Genomic DNA, 13,629 nt, shown 5'->3' on the forward strand with positions numbered 1-13,629 from the left:
CTACCTGAATGCTTGACGAGAGTAAGGGTGCTCGGGAACCTCCTTATGTGTTCATCATGCATCATGGTTGAATGTGTGCAACTAAACTAGTATACTGTAATTTTACGACCTTAGGTTCGTCCCCTGTCCCCTGGCAACCTGAACTGAACCTAATTTCCCGTGTTGTCCCCTGTCCCGCCACCAATATCCAGGCTTTGAACTGACCGTGTGAACTGTAGTTCCTACTGTGAGAATATTGCACACTGACTACAGTCAGTTTGCGAACTTCCCACGGGCCCGAACTTGCAGCTGTCCCCTGTCCCCCCGGGGGCGGACCGAACCTAAGGTCGTAAAATTACAGTACGCTCCCGCGAGCAATAATAACTGACTCGGATCTCCTCCACATTTTGCATAGGATAAAGCACCAGAGTTTGGTACTGTGCATTGCTCGTGAAATACTACTCCAACATTATCTGAGAGGTGAGTGTGTGTAAGTGTGTTTATAGTCCTTTGCGCGCCGTATGTTAGACTATAGTACAGCGTGCAGTGATACCATATGATCCAGTCCGGCCTTCCTCTCAACTGGATCGTGAACGACGATCCTGAGAGGTGAGTCCGGGCCGGCGTTATTACTGCCAGCTCAGAATATCCGTGATCTCGTACGCACCGCTACAACGGAATCCGTCGGCTTTTTCGCATTTTATCTCAGGATTCGAGCACAGCAGTGCTCATAACACCTGGGAAATGGTTGATGCTGTCAGCCCGTCGTTTGCAGTCGCCGAAGCTTTCTTTGACTCGATCATCGATTGAAGACCTAGGGTTCGAGAACGTTGGATCTGTTGCACGGCCTTCGCGGTCATTGTGCCTGCCAAACAAACCCCGGCCTAGCATGTCGCGGAGTTATCGCATCCGCCGGGTCGGAAGGCAAAATAACTTTAGGCGTACTTCTGCTGCCTATGGGCTCTTGTAGGCGCGGTTGAGCTTGGTAGTAAAGCGTACGGTGCAGATGTGTGTGGTGACAGACGTTGTTGATAAAATTGCTCATATTTGGCTTCCAATAGTAGAGCAATGCATCGTAACATGCACTGATTGATTGAAGGTGATTGTTTCGCCTCGCTATCAGAGAACGAACGATCTCCAAGTCGGCCTTCCGCGCCTTCACAACAAAGTATAGTACGGGCCAACGCGCCATAGTGATCGACGCGTCGCCAGAACCACACGCAACTGATGTGTACTCTATATCCCATGGTATCCGGTCTTGTAAATCGCTCATGCGGGAAAATGGAACGCAAAGTAGATTTAGACTCGGAGGCGCCAGTCGTGAGTGTGAAAGTACGGGGTTCGTAAGCATTGAGGGCAGAGCGGCGATAGCCATGAAGGACAAGAGATAGATATTACGCTTTCGGCTCAGATCCGTAATGGAGAATGTCGATATCACCGCGATGCTGTGCGTGTCGTATAAGTGTATACACGAGCATGCATTACGTGCACATAACTGTCCGATTTCGATCGCGATGCCTACAAATAGGAAGGGGGAAAGAAAATGCAGAACTAAGGGGCCCATGACGGACGTTATACAACAACGGGACACACGCGGTAGGTCCACTGGCAATGAGATATCATTGGAGTCAATCCCATAAGAGTGTTAACAGACACGGAAGCAGGGGGTATCAGTGGGGTAGATGGGTATATGTTTGCACGTGTCAATCGGTTCATCTTGCCGTTAACCGCCGTCGACAGTCATCAAGGGAAAGGATTGAATCAAGGTACGATCCCTTAAGCATTTCGCGAGATAGCCTGGTGAACGAGCCGAGGATATCAGCCACGATAGGAGAGTGAATCACATTGGCATGCATCCACGTTCAAGACTCCTAGCGCGTGGGCCTGGGGCGTTGCGGACCCGAGGGTCGGGTTGGTCGAGACCCGTTCGCGGGGTGATTGGGTATGCCCTTTGGAACTCCTTGCGAGCGTTGGTATCTGTGCCTCTTGGACACGAGCCAACGGAGGAATCTGGTGGCAGAGGAACTGACGTCAGTGACGTCAGTGACTCGTCCTGGCGAGCTCACCTCCCGGGCCATGCACGAGGTGGTTCTGCATCCCACTCGCATTCCTCGGCGTCTCTCCGTTGCAATCCGGTGGAGCATTGTACGGGAGATGGTGACCAAGCGAGTTCCGGCTCTGGCATTTGCATTATGCCATAGCCTCGCGTGCTGGGCTCCATGAAGGGTGGATGATGCATGGCCATCGTCGGGTGCGTAAAACTCTGGAAGCGAGTTGAGTCGAGAGGGAGGTCGTGTCTCAGCTGGACGCTTGTTGAAAGTAGGCCGGCGGATGGAAATGGATGATTTTCCGAGGGCCACGCCATCGGATCTTTATACAAAAAATTAGTACGGAAGCCATGATGTCGTCAGCAGGCTGTTGCAGGCTGTTGCAGGCTGTTCGCATTAGTTAGCATTTCTGGTCAGCCATACTGACTCCCCATCATACCACAGCAATGATGGGTGACTCGGCGTAGAATGTACCATGTGTGCACCAGCTGAGCGTAGCTTTCTCAGAGACCGTCCAAATTTGAAGAGCCAGGGAATGGGGTAGATGGCAATGTGGCCTCATGGGGATGAGACGCGAATCGTTTCCCGCCCAAGCGCCCTAAGTTGATTCACGACCTCCACAGCGGCCGACAGCGAAGTCTGGCCATGTGGTGTTTCTCCGGAGACTGGACTATGAGACTCGAGAGGCCTCCTTGAGGGCATGATGCTTGGCCAGACGCTTATAGTGTTCAACCCGAGTTTAGTGGATAAGCGTACTAGCACGGCGAGCTCGAGCTTCACGTTGTTTCGGCGATTCGGACTGCTGCCGCGGCGACAATGTGTATCAACCACGTGGATCAGAGCTACGATCAGACTCAGAGCTTGACCTGTTGCAAACAGACGGATTCGAACGCATACGCTTGCGATTTAAGGCTTCGTCTTGCCCTGCTAATGTATATGCAGAAGCGTAGTATCTGCTACAGTTGCGAGGATAAAGCTCTTCGTTCACGCTCTGGATGCTCGCTCTGCGAAGCTTCGTGCCTCATATAAACTGCTTGGAATCTGTATATCCTTCACCGCCTATGCATCGAATAGGCGAAGGAAGGCGAAGGAATATGGTGAAGGGTATGGTTATCATGCAAACGGTTCGTTCCCCTAGTCTCGGGTATGCGGGAGCATGAGAACAACGTCTTCCGCGGATGGGAATCCCAACGTCACAATTTCAAGTATGTGTGTGTGTGGGGCTAAAGGCGAGGTGATATTGCTGCATAACTTACGCATGCGCAATACTGTCAGATACAAATAATGGATACATCGCTGCGGATCCGGCCCGCAAGATTAAACTGCGATCCAAGTCAGATACCGGAGTCCGCTTTTGATGAAGGGAACGCACGATAGTAGTATGGGCAACGTCAGGGATGATGCTATCCAGCGCATGCGGTCACGAGAAGAATCTTTTCGGCGGCGGCCTTGGCGGTTTGGGCCCCGCGACGTTGACTTTCGGAGGGCCCTTCGGTATTGCTGCTATGTGCTGTGATTTCTTGCGGCGCCAGAAGAGAAGCCACGAGAAACGGCTGCAAACGCTACGGGAGGTGAGTGAAAGGTTCACAGTTTCGGTGTGTATGAGCGCACCCTCGGCTTGCTCGACGGTGAACTACATGACCCTCCTCTGAGAATCCTCCACGAGCAAAGTATTCGGCCGGCAGGTTCGACGCAGATGTACCAGAATGATCGGAGGACTGATTAGGGTAATGCTGAGGTGTCGGCATCTGCATCACGCTTGGGCTAGTGTAGGACCCGGAGTAAGGGTCGATGATGGGGTTCATGTTCGGATTGTGTATCTGTAAGGCGTGTTTTTGCTGCTTCGGATTGTGGATGATTATTTTGATAAACATCCCGCCACTTGGCTGGCCTTATAAGAGCGTGTCGCTCACATCTCCCCTCTTGTTCCCAGACTAGTAGGCCCACCTGTTAGCTCAGCCTCTGGTTTGAATGCGAGTTTCAGCGCGAAGGTACATAACATGAGGCAAACGCGTGTAACATCACAGCTTACACAGCCAAGATCCGTAGAGTGATGCATATTGCTAACCAGAAGCGGGAACTTGGGACGCGCAGTGAGTTAAGCTTCAGGTTGTGGTCCAGCATCGAGGAATGTCGTTTTGATCATCATACACGAGGAGAGCGACCCCGCCGAGAGCATGGCAGGTTCATCTTGAGGAAGAGACCAGGTTTATATCCTGCAAGGCGTTACAGCATACAGGGCACTGCTCGAAGACGGAAACAATAGCAGTCCAGAGGGAGGCAATGAAGCGGGCGAAGCCAGAGTAGTTCGCGAGGCTGAACGCTATCACGCCAGTAGCTGCACGAGGTGGCGTTTCATAGCCATCAGGATGAGTAACTGGGAGCTGCACAAATGATGGGCATGCAATGTTATATGGTTTGACCACCGTTGGCTGTAAAGCAATCCCGCGGGGCGCGTGATGAGGCGGGTCGTGGAGTTGCTTCCCAATGATGTTGATTCGCTACACGCAGCGGGACCTTGGAAATAATCGAAGATATTTGTTGTTCTTCACGCAGGGCTCGTTGTTGCTGCCCTCGTCTAGACTGTGTGCAAAGCAGGCCAGATGCTGGACCTAGGACGACGGCAAGAGCTGAGAGCGGTTTTCGGAGTCTGGCCCCGATCTCAAAGCCCGGTGAAATCCGTGCCTTCAGACCCGGCAGGTCTCAAGCCACCGCCTATTTACCCTGCTCGCACTCGCCGCGGCTTTCGTTACCTCGGTCACCATGCCTCACGACGACACCTCATTGCTATCCCGTCGACAGAACGGCGGAGATAGCCTGAACGAAAACCCGGTCATGTTCGCCATCCTCCTTGTCTTTCTCGGCGCGTTCATGTTCTTTCTCGCGGGCGGCATCGCCTGGCACGCCATCGTCGGCCGTAGGAGGGGCAGGCTCATCACTGCACTCGCTGAGCTCCGGTTTGCGCTCACGCAAGAGAACAAGCCGGAGTTATGGGACGCATGGGCGGACCGGACGCAAAGCAGAGCGCGGGCGGAGTGGCGAACGACACAGGTGGGCGCTTGGCGTTCGAACTCATAGCGCTTCTGAGTGGTGTTATGAATGTGGTGCTGATCGAAGTATCTTATCCCTGCAGCCCTTGGCGGTGAACGCTATCTCCCCGCGCGAAGGCGGCGATCTGGTCGACTTGATGGACTGGGATCTACCACTAGAACTGCTGCTGCATCGCGTGCGCGGCGGGAACCGATGGTGGCCCATGTCGTTGCATTCCCTGCTGCCGAATCTCAGTCGCGAGCAGATACGACAATTGATGAAACACGGCCGAATATCGCCCGCAGATGAAGATAGTCTCCCGAGGACGAAGGAGCCACCTACAAATACCACAGGCGTTCAAGTCGCACTGGTTATCGCGATGCCTGTCCCTCCCAAACTGAAGGAGGACGAAGACAACGCCAAGTCCGACGACGCACATCTATTGCGCGATTTCGTTATCGGGACTACGTGTATCCCTCTATAGTGACCCCTTTCTTTCTGGGTATGTATTACTAATCTGCTGGTTTGCTGTCCTACTTGTGCTATCGACGATACCATGTTGACATGGTTCTACTCACGGACATTGTATGGACCTACGACCTTTAGACGTGATACCACTTTGCTGTAGTTATAGGTTGAAGGAATTATGTATTGCTTAACGTTGAGAAAGCGTCTACTCTAAGGCCGCGAAATATACAAGACTTACGTATGCATTGATAAAAGGGGTATGAACATCTCCCTCCGTCGAGAAGGCGCATCCGCCGAAGATGGATAACTATCAGGGGAAAAAACGTAGCCGCAACACCGGAAAGCAAGATCGTATTGAATGATCCGGAGTGGACGCATGGCTATCCGGGCTTGCTAGAAGCAGCACAGCGACCTACGCAGGACGCAGCCTTTTGACTTCCACGCCCATTGACAACGTGTCTGGATTGATCGCGGATAGGAACCATGCCTGATCCACGGATGGATGGATTAGACCATGGTTAGGCGCTCTCTCCTTCTCCACTTGAGTCGTTCTTCTCGCTCGCGTTCCTTGCTAGCTTCAATCCTTGCTTGCTTCAGCCGCGCTTCGCGTTGCGCAAGCCGCGCCTGTTCAGCGGATGACGGCTGCCATGAGCTCTACAGGCGACGGCGAAGAAGTTCAATGAGCCGCACGTAGATTGGGGATTCTCCATGAGCGCACCTTTAGTATCCTTCTTACAGCTTCCGGGCTGATCCTGAATTTCTCGGCAAGAACGGGAGTGCTGAATGTGTCCGGATCGTGTTTGTGCAGAGTTCGGATTCCATCCATAGCCGCTCTAGAAAGCTTTCTAGTGGGCGCCCATCTGACGCGGGAATGAGAAAAGAGTTTGCGGCCAGCGAAACATGCGGAGGACACACCCATCTGGGAACGCTTCCTTCATGGCGATGTGGTGTGCGAGGTGCTCTCGAGGCGCCCTCTTGAACGCCTGGGGCGACTTGCGAGAAGAGGACGGAACAGGACCAAGCTTAGCGTCTGGAAGTTCTTCTTTCAGGTCCTCCTCCGAAATGGAGGCGTCGAAGTCGACCTCGCCTCCTTGCGAGGTCGATTCGCTCGTCATTCCTGCGTCCGCATTCTTGCGCAAGAATGTGGGAGGCGCTAGAGGCTGACATCTTGATGGACCGGCTGCCGAATCAGAGTCCGGCCACGAGAGCGGTTTGGGCCTTGGGTGCGACGCTGGCGTTTTCCAGTCTCGATGACTCGGTGTCCTTGACTTCACGGCTGATTGAAGACGAGAGTAGTTCCGTTTGCATATCCTCGCGTGTTCCGTGCGGACGACGGCAGCGTCTAATGAACGCTGGACTAGTTGTCGTATAGAAGCCATGCGAAAGAGTGAACGGAGGCAAAACTCCAGGCCAAGCAGTTGGTGGGTGGCTGTGCGCGCGGGCGCTAAGATCGAATCGCTATCGACCTCGACAGCAACCAGGTTCGAGCACACTACTCACTGCTTCAAACGTTCAGCTCCCCTCTTCCTTCATTGCTGCCTTGGAAACGCGCTCTTTGACGGATTTGTGACCCATGGCCGACGTCTCTGACGAGAAGATTCAAGAAGGTCATTCGTTGCTCCTCGGCTGACCGCTCGCTCGAGTTCCTCATCCTTGGATATTCATCCGTAGCCTATCAGGACGTGCGTTCCAAATCGGACACGAACTGGTTGCTCTTGGACTATGAGGTCAGTGAATGCGCGCTCTATGTATGGGCGCTCACTCACATCTCGTTTTGCAATGGGATCTATATTTGGGGATGATTCACTTTCGCCATTGGACAACACGCGTTCGTCGGAAACCGTGTAGTCTGACCGTTCCGACGTCCTTCATGTGACGAGCACCGGGACGGGGGGCCTCGAAGAGCTACGGGAGCACCTGGATGATGGCAAGGTGCGTTTGTGATACACGTATTTCTTCGACCATGTCTCAACGTATCCTCTGACACTATGCTAGGCATCTTTCGCGTATGCACGCGTGACCTACTCCAACGACAAGGAATCTCAACGAGAGAAGTTCATCCTTGTGGTTTGGATCGGGCCCAATTGCAAGGTCATGCGCAAGGCGAAAGTGAGTGCATGGCGCTGGGGTTTCGCGCAACAAGCCTGACCAATGCTGGGTATAGATCTCCGTGCATGCCGCCGATGTCAAGTCCGTGCTCCGCGTTTACTCCATCGAGGTTGCCGCAAGGGAGAAGGATGACCTCAAGGAAGAGCCCATTGTCGTTAGGTTACGCAAGGTGTGCGCTCTAATGCTTGATCTTCATCATGGACCACTTATGGATTGGTCCATCGCCCGCTTACAGGCCGGCGGCGCGAGTTACGATGGCGTTTAACAAGATACGAATGTCATCTGTCTCTGCCTTTCATTTCTTTCCGCAATCCTCACAATCATCGCTCTTCTCTCTCCATTGGTCGTTGTACATGGACTCGGCTCGGGACATAAGTGACATGTTATTTACAAGAGCACTATCGACCTGTCCGAAGCGACGGTCCCTCATGCGCACTACTGAGTTGGTCTTCTGGAACGGCCGGAAGCAAGGCAATATGTGCACAATAAAGCTCGATTGTGGTAATTGAGTATGCTCCTCACTACGCTCAACCGAATTTTTTGAGTTCTTCTATTCCTTTTTCTTCCAAACGCATGCCCTGGAGGACCGATTCAAGTTAGAAATATGCAGAAGTTGCAGACGAAACGTCGTTTACCATCCATTCGGACATCGGGGTAGCGTGCAACTTCTTCTCGTAAAAATCAATTGATGGTTGATTCCACTGGACACGGCGTGAGCGGAAGCTACAATCACAAGAATATGGACGATTACCTTCAACACGGACCAATCCATACGCGCACAGTTCTACGATTTTAAGTTGAGGATCAATACATCGAGGTCGAATCCTTGCACGTACATTCTCCTGGGCTACCTTCGCCAATTCGGCAAATAGAGCTTTGCCTATCCCTTTGCTACGCGCCTCAGGGACGACATAAAGATCCTCGAGCTACATGAACATGCTTGGTATCAGTCCTGTGAGCGAAAGTGTTACCCAGCCCGTACTGACGTATAAGCCAGGTCTCCCGGTCCAAGTGGAGTAGTTGAAGAAATACATCGCCATCCCTAACGGTTCCTTTGGCTCTGCAGCTGTCCCCTCGAAGGCAAGGAGAGTATGCGCATAGCGCTTTTCGAAGAGATTCTGCCGGAGCTACGGGTGCAGAGATGAATGTCGTATTAACGTTACATATATGGCAGGTACTCACGAGTTCGGGAGTAGCCTTCACAGATTCCGGTTCCTTCTCATAGGTTGCCTACAGGGACCAATTCGAATCAATGGATTCTGACCACTGTCAAACCGGATTTATCGTACAAGATCAATGATCAATTTCAGTATGGTGTCCTATGCTGGCCTTGGATCAACTTCGTTGGGCATGTAACAAGGATCATTATTCCCGTACGATGTCATCGACGGTTGCCGGCCTGATGAAGAAAGGCATCGCAATAGATCGAATGATTTGATGCCGGTGTGTGCTGTAGCAGATGGAGAAAAAGCACTCGCGCTCGTTGCAGAGCGCCTGTGGCAAGGGGTTGTTTGGTCTTATTTGCCCTCTCGCAACTCTCTTTTCGTCCACCCCGCCGCTCGCTCGTTCGCCCCTCCCTCAAAAGTCTACGCGAGGATCTACGCATCCTGCCCGAGTCACTCTGAACATGGACCCCGCAAAACTGGCAAAGCTCCAGGCTGCGGCCGCGGCAAACCGGATCGGTGCGTGCGCGCTCGGCTACGCGTAACGATCCTCACGGCAAAAGCTAACTTTTGCCTGCGTACCTCATCGTGTTATCTACCGATGCTTCCGCGCGTCGTTATCTACACCGGACACCGTTCCTTTGCGCAAAAAATTGTGACGTCGTTCTCCACATGAAGGTGGAAAGGGCACTGTCCGTCGCAAGGTGGTCCGCAAGACCAAGGCTCCGGCGCAGGATGACAAAAAGCTCCAGGCCGCGCTCAAGAAGCTGAACGTGCAGCCCATTCCCGGTGTTGAGGAGGTCAACATGTTCAAGGAGGACGGCAACGTTCTGCACTTCACGGCACCGAAGGGTGAGGCGCCCCGCTTCTTATTTCTCCTTCACGTGCAACCGCCTCCGTATCCGCGCATCTTCGCTTCGCTTCTCGATCGTCGACGCTGTGAACTGACCATTTCGTTCTTTCTGTTTAGTGCACGCCGCCGTTTCCGCCAACACCTTCGCCATCTACGGCACTGGCCAGAACAAGGAGCTCACCGAGCTCGTCCCGGGCATCCTCAACCAGCTCGGCCCCGACTCCCTCGCCTCCCTGCGCAAACTCGCTGAGTCCTACCAGGCGATACAGCAAAGCCAACAGCGCCCGCAGGCTGCTGACGAGGAGGACGATGACGATGTTCCCGACCTCGTCGAGAACTTCGACGCCGTCGAGGAGAAGAAGGAGGAGAAGGAGGAGGAGAAGCTCGACTAAGTGTCGGGAGCTTCGTGTATGGTGTAGGTGGGGGCGAGTCGCCGATGATGACGAGAGGAGGAGGGAGTTCAGTTTCTGAAGTGCTTTGGTCCGATGCTCTCTGGTTCGCTGTCACCGCATACGACTCGTGTTTACGATGCTTGCATGTACAAAAACTGCATTCCGCAGAGTGGTTTGGGCGCTCATTTGTGAAACATTTTGTGCATTTCCGGAGTTGCATGCACCTCGTGTCGCGTGAATTTCGTGTAGAAGATGGACGTCCGGAAACAGAGAACGCATCTTGAGTGGCGACGATGATCGAAACACCTTTACCTTTACATCCCTATCCGTCGACCAAGGCCCAGCAGTCTCTGTCGGCCTCTCGGCTAGCGAAGGTTTATCATTCGATAGCTGCATCTTTGGTTCAGACTCTTGCTCTCCCTCCGCAAAAGCAGGATGTTGTTGCGATCCGGAGCTTTGTATCCTCGGTATGTCACTATCGTAGTGTCGTTGCGATGCCCTGTAACGCCCCTTGATGATAGTATGCCCGTGATGCAGCGCAGCAAGCTTTGAACCAATTGATATGGCCCGAAACCGCTACCAAGAGGTCCGAGCAAGCAAAAGCCATCCGTGCCCGTACTCTTCGTCTTGCTGAGAGGATTGCCACAACGCAGGATTCGCTCAGTTTGCAAACCCTACTGGACCTTTCGATTGTATACGGCCCAAAGAACCGATCACGGATTCGTGAACTCTTCTCCTCGGCTTTGAAGTCATCCCCATCCCTCCTACCACTCATCACATCCGAAGCTGTCCCCGCATTCGCTGCATTACTGTCCCCAGGCAACTCCGGTGGTCTATACGGCCTGCGGAAGACTTCGCATTGCCTTACGTGCCTCCTACACTCATGTCCGCCTGACGTGCGAAGGATATTTGCGCAAAACATTTCGTTCATGACAGCACTGGGTCGTGCATACGACGAAGGACTCGCGACGATCGCGCGAGACTACGGTGGACTCCAGCAGATTCTACAATCTCTCGAGTCCGAGAACCAAGATGACTGGCATCGCATTTGGGTGGAGACGAAGGTCGCGTTGATGGACAGCTTCGACGCTGCCTTCCGGACCATGTTGCAGGACATGACGGACTCTTCCCCGGGACCCTCCCTCGCAGCGGAGTGCGAGCGCTCCTTTGGCGTCATGTTCGCCCTCGTGGACCTCCCCGGGTCATCTGCAGCCTCCTCGACGCCGTCGCTCCCTGCCACTCCATTCCTCAACTGCTCCCTGATCGCCGATTACCAATACACGTACGATTTATCCAAGATGCTGGCGTCGGTAGTGACAGGGTTGGACGACCCTCGTGTGGATTTGCTAGAATCCATGCTTCGTTCCATGGATACCTCTGGGGAGAAGTCGCCCGGGCCTCTCAAACTGCTTCTGCGATCGTCAGGGATCGCCGGCGTCAAGCCCATGGGGTCGAAGGCTCCTCCCGCGTCGACGCGCCCGTCGAGCTCGACCGCCACTCCAGGACGAGCTGCCACTCCGCCCGTGGCCGGTCCTTCGAGCTCCAACGCGGGCGACGTGGATCTGAAGATTACCGAAGTTCTTGATGTACTCCCGGACCAGTCACCGTCGTATGTTCGTGCGTTATTGCAACTGCCGGACTACGGTACTTCAGAGGCTGTCATTGCGGCCCTGCTAGATGGCCAGGCCCCATCCGAAGCGGAATTGAACCAAATGATAGCATCTAGTGCCCCACCCGCAGCCTCATCCACATCTGCGCCGATTGAACGAAGGAATGTATTTGACGACGAGGTGATAGACCTGAGTCGGATACAGTTTGGCAAAAAGAGGTCAGCCGGTTTCCTTCACGTCCAACGGCAATTCTTAATTCTCAAACCCAGCGACGATGCCGATACCCTCATCCGTGATCGCTCGTACGTGGACGAGATGAAGGAGGACATTCTCCGCAGAGTAGAGGAGATGGATCTTCTAGACGACGAAGAGGACGCCGCAAACACACACGGTCTCCGCGCCTCGGACTATGTTTCTGACGATGATGCTGAGCTCGGTAGCCCGGTTAAGTTAAAGGTTCGGGACGGAGAAGATAGCGAGGAAGAGGACGACGTAGCCGAAGAGCTCGTGAACCAGAGCCGGTCCGCGGGCAAAGAAAGGGAAAAGGAGGATGCGGAGACGATTTTGGAGCTTGCGTACATACAAGATCCGGGACTTTTCGACAGGGACGCTCAGACCCGGAGAGGTAAGGGGAGAAGCGACCTCAAGGCGCGGACGGGTGGGTGCATCTCCTTGCGGAAACGCTATAGGTCGCTCATATTCTACATCCAGGCTGGACGGATGAACAGATCGAAGGGTGGAAGATCATGCTAGACCGTAATGTGAGTCACATCCAAATTTGCCATCTGACCGCTTGAATGACTATTGTCCGTTCAAATAGCCCAAGAAAGACAAGATCCTTGCCAAACACGAGTTCCGCGGTAACATGCCTTTACTGGCTGCGGAATCCAGCGCGGGCGAGACGTCGGAAGGTAACTCCGGTCAACGTGGCAGAGGTGGAGGTCGTGGTGGGCGCGGGCGAGGAGGCGGTAGAGGCAGAGGTGGGGGGGGAGGCGGAGACTCACAAACAAGGGATCGAGCGTGGAAGGACAAGAATAAGGCAAAGCAAGCGAATCATAACCGGAAGAAAGGGCACGACAAAAAGATGGCAAGAGGCGGAGGGCCTTCATAGGGCCTGTTCTACGCCGACTCGCGCATCAGATCATCTGTACACTCGCGCACTCCTATGGCTGGTCCGTCGCGATCCCAGCAGCAAAGTTTCGGTCGCGTGTGGTGGCGTGTATGAATCGCGGCGCATAGCTAGATATGAATACAGGGTCGGGATATGAGACATGAAAAAGCATGTGCACTGCCTGGACGGAATCGAGGCAGCCTGAAAAAGATACAACCTGCGGCCGAGGTGGATTGTCTGAATGGTTTTGGTAGGAAATGGGCGTAATTGCGCTCATACGTGCCCTATGATGGCTCGATCCCGAAGATGCGCTCAGCAAAGCGAGGATCGTGTGTCATTTCGATAACGGAATCCATCAGCTCCATATCTAGGGCACGGATGAGCTTTGTATTGGGATACATCCTGAATGCTCACCGAGGGTATGGCCGAAGTGCACGACTGCCATCATCTTTATTGTGCTGGCATCGACAACGCTGCCTATGATTTCGTAACACTCCTCGGCAAGATGAGCGTCCTGCGGCCAGACGATCTCAGAGACACAGTTCAACGTATGGATAAACAGAGCTTGACGCGGACCTTAAGGAGCTTGACTGTCACCTCCCCGCCATCAGTCGACCGCACCAGCGCTTCCTGTCCACTGTACTGTAGAGGACGTTCTGTTCAGTCTCGATGCAGCGGACTGTAATGTCGGACATCGCACAGAGACAACTTTACAAGGAAGTCGTATAGTCTGGCCCGCGTACTGATGTAAGCGATGCGAGTTAACGCGCGGGGAACGATGTTCGCCTGACATTGAGAGTGGAGGGCAAAGAGACACTTGCTGTCACGCACGCGTTACGCGCCGCGTCGCAGTGACCACTCTCCTC

At 53.7% G+C, this 13,629-nt stretch overlaps 7 protein-coding genes across 7 annotated transcripts; 4 read left to right on the plus strand and 3 right to left on the minus strand.

Moving 5' to 3' along the window:
- Nucleotides 1-1,664: 1,664 nt before the first annotated feature.
- PUNSTDRAFT_120766 (uncharacterized protein) lies at nt 1,665-2,221 on the minus strand (the record flags this gene model as incomplete). The annotated part of the gene is made up of 2 exons (XM_007384275.1): nt 1,665-1,989; nt 2,046-2,221. The coding sequence occupies 2 exons, from the start codon at nt 2,216-2,218 to the stop codon at nt 1,851-1,853; spliced, it is 312 nt and encodes a 103-aa protein (XP_007384337.1). The 3' UTR covers nt 1,665-1,850.
- Nucleotides 2,222-3,447: 1,226 nt separating this feature from the next.
- On the minus strand, nt 3,448-3,832 carry PUNSTDRAFT_134772 (uncharacterized protein; the record flags this gene model as incomplete). Its single annotated transcript, XM_007384276.1, has 2 exons — nt 3,448-3,580; nt 3,639-3,832. 2 exons carry the CDS (start codon nt 3,830-3,832, stop codon nt 3,448-3,450), a joined length of 327 nt encoding a protein of 108 aa, XP_007384338.1.
- A 931-nt stretch (nt 3,833-4,763) lies between these two features.
- On the plus strand, nt 4,764-5,713 carry PUNSTDRAFT_52817 (uncharacterized protein). Its single transcript, XM_007384277.1, has 2 exons — nt 4,764-5,078; nt 5,161-5,713. The coding sequence occupies exons 1-2, from the start codon at nt 4,791-4,793 to the stop codon at nt 5,539-5,541; spliced, it is 669 nt and encodes a 222-aa protein (XP_007384339.1). The 5' UTR covers nt 4,764-4,790; the 3' UTR covers nt 5,542-5,713.
- A 36-nt stretch (nt 5,714-5,749) lies between these two features.
- Nucleotides 5,750-6,892, minus strand: PUNSTDRAFT_144000 (uncharacterized protein). The gene is made up of 3 exons (XM_007384278.1): nt 6,441-6,892; nt 6,244-6,385; nt 5,750-6,179 (listed from the first exon to the last, which is right to left on the minus strand). Exons 1-3 carry the CDS (start codon nt 6,638-6,640, stop codon nt 6,033-6,035), a joined length of 489 nt encoding a protein of 162 aa, XP_007384340.1. The 5' UTR covers nt 6,641-6,892; the 3' UTR covers nt 5,750-6,032.
- A 120-nt stretch (nt 6,893-7,012) lies between these two features.
- Nucleotides 7,013-9,027, plus strand: PUNSTDRAFT_52818 (actin depolymerizing protein). Its single transcript, XM_007384279.1, has 11 exons — nt 7,013-7,132; nt 7,197-7,252; nt 7,374-7,457; nt 7,521-7,634; nt 7,690-7,803; nt 7,870-8,212; nt 8,270-8,335; nt 8,386-8,418; nt 8,471-8,560; nt 8,621-8,761; nt 8,817-9,027. The coding sequence occupies exons 1-6, from the start codon at nt 7,099-7,101 to the stop codon at nt 7,897-7,899; spliced, it is 432 nt and encodes a 143-aa protein (XP_007384341.1). The 5' UTR covers nt 7,013-7,098; the 3' UTR covers nt 7,900-8,212; nt 8,270-8,335; nt 8,386-8,418; nt 8,471-8,560; nt 8,621-8,761; nt 8,817-9,027.
- A 147-nt stretch (nt 9,028-9,174) lies between these two features.
- On the plus strand, nt 9,175-10,267 carry PUNSTDRAFT_144002 (NAC-domain-containing protein). The gene is made up of 3 exons (XM_007384280.1): nt 9,175-9,316; nt 9,476-9,649; nt 9,768-10,267. The coding sequence occupies exons 1-3, from the start codon at nt 9,262-9,264 to the stop codon at nt 10,040-10,042; spliced, it is 504 nt and encodes a 167-aa protein (XP_007384342.1). The 5' UTR covers nt 9,175-9,261; the 3' UTR covers nt 10,043-10,267.
- A 73-nt stretch (nt 10,268-10,340) lies between these two features.
- Nucleotides 10,341-13,552, plus strand: PUNSTDRAFT_87806 (uncharacterized protein). The gene is made up of 9 exons (XM_007384281.1): nt 10,341-10,509; nt 10,564-10,628; nt 10,696-11,870; nt 11,922-12,310; nt 12,364-12,413; nt 12,473-13,130; nt 13,178-13,277; nt 13,340-13,405; nt 13,464-13,552. Exons 2-6 carry the CDS (start codon nt 10,605-10,607, stop codon nt 12,761-12,763), a joined length of 1,929 nt encoding a protein of 642 aa, XP_007384343.1. The 5' UTR covers nt 10,341-10,509; nt 10,564-10,604; the 3' UTR covers nt 12,764-13,130; nt 13,178-13,277; nt 13,340-13,405; nt 13,464-13,552.
- Nucleotides 13,553-13,629: the final 77 nt, after the last annotated feature.

The sequence above is a fragment of the Punctularia strigosozonata genome (assembly GCF_000264995.1).
Source record: "Punctularia strigosozonata HHB-11173 SS5 unplaced genomic scaffold PUNSTscaffold_7, whole genome shotgun sequence".
NCBI lineage: Eukaryota > Fungi > Basidiomycota > Agaricomycetes > Corticiales > Punctulariaceae > Punctularia > Punctularia strigosozonata.

What these genes read in the sequence shown, in the direction of transcription:
- PUNSTDRAFT_52817 (XM_007384277.1), top strand. Translation starts at nt 4,791, where the DNA reads ATGCCTCACGACGACACCTCATTGCTATCCCGTCGACAGAACGGCGGA. An exon ending in CGGAGTGGCGAACGACACAG is followed by an intron (nt 5,079 to 5,160) that starts GTGGGCGCTTGG and finishes TTATCCCTGCAG; the next exon opens with CCCTTGGCGGTGAACGCTAT.
- PUNSTDRAFT_144000 (XM_007384278.1), bottom strand. Translation starts at nt 6,640, where the DNA reads ATGACGAGCGAATCGACCTCGCAAGGAGGCGAGGTCGACTTCGACGCC. An exon ending in AAGGAAGCGTTCCCAGATGG is followed by an intron (nt 6,386 to 6,440) that starts GTGTGTCCTCCG and finishes TTCCCGCGTCAG; the next exon opens with ATGGGCGCCCACTAGAAAGC. An exon ending in CTGTAAGAAGGATACTAAAG is followed by an intron (nt 6,180 to 6,243) that starts GTGCGCTCATGG and finishes CGTCGCCTGTAG; the next exon opens with AGCTCATGGCAGCCGTCATC.
- PUNSTDRAFT_52818 (XM_007384279.1), top strand. Translation starts at nt 7,099, where the DNA reads ATGGCCGACGTCTCTGACGAGAAGATTCAAGAAG. An exon ending in AGGTCATGCGCAAGGCGAAA is followed by an intron (nt 7,635 to 7,689) that starts GTGAGTGCATGG and finishes TGCTGGGTATAG; the next exon opens with ATCTCCGTGCATGCCGCCGA. An exon ending in TTGTCGTTAGGTTACGCAAG is followed by an intron (nt 7,804 to 7,869) that starts GTGTGCGCTCTA and finishes GCCCGCTTACAG; the next exon opens with GCCGGCGGCGCGAGTTACGA.
- PUNSTDRAFT_144002 (XM_007384280.1), top strand. Translation starts at nt 9,262, where the DNA reads ATGGACCCCGCAAAACTGGCAAAGCTCCAGGCTGCGGCCGCGGCAAAC. An exon ending in GGCCGCGGCAAACCGGATCG is followed by an intron (nt 9,317 to 9,475) that starts GTGCGTGCGCGC and finishes CTCCACATGAAG; the next exon opens with GTGGAAAGGGCACTGTCCGT. An exon ending in GCACTTCACGGCACCGAAGG is followed by an intron (nt 9,650 to 9,767) that starts GTGAGGCGCCCC and finishes CTTTCTGTTTAG; the next exon opens with TGCACGCCGCCGTTTCCGCC.
- PUNSTDRAFT_87806 (XM_007384281.1), top strand. Translation starts at nt 10,605, where the DNA reads ATGGCCCGAAACCGCTACCAAGAG. An exon ending in ATACAGTTTGGCAAAAAGAG is followed by an intron (nt 11,871 to 11,921) that starts GTCAGCCGGTTT and finishes TCTCAAACCCAG; the next exon opens with CGACGATGCCGATACCCTCA. An exon ending in CGACCTCAAGGCGCGGACGG is followed by an intron (nt 12,311 to 12,363) that starts GTGGGTGCATCT and finishes TTCTACATCCAG; the next exon opens with GCTGGACGGATGAACAGATC.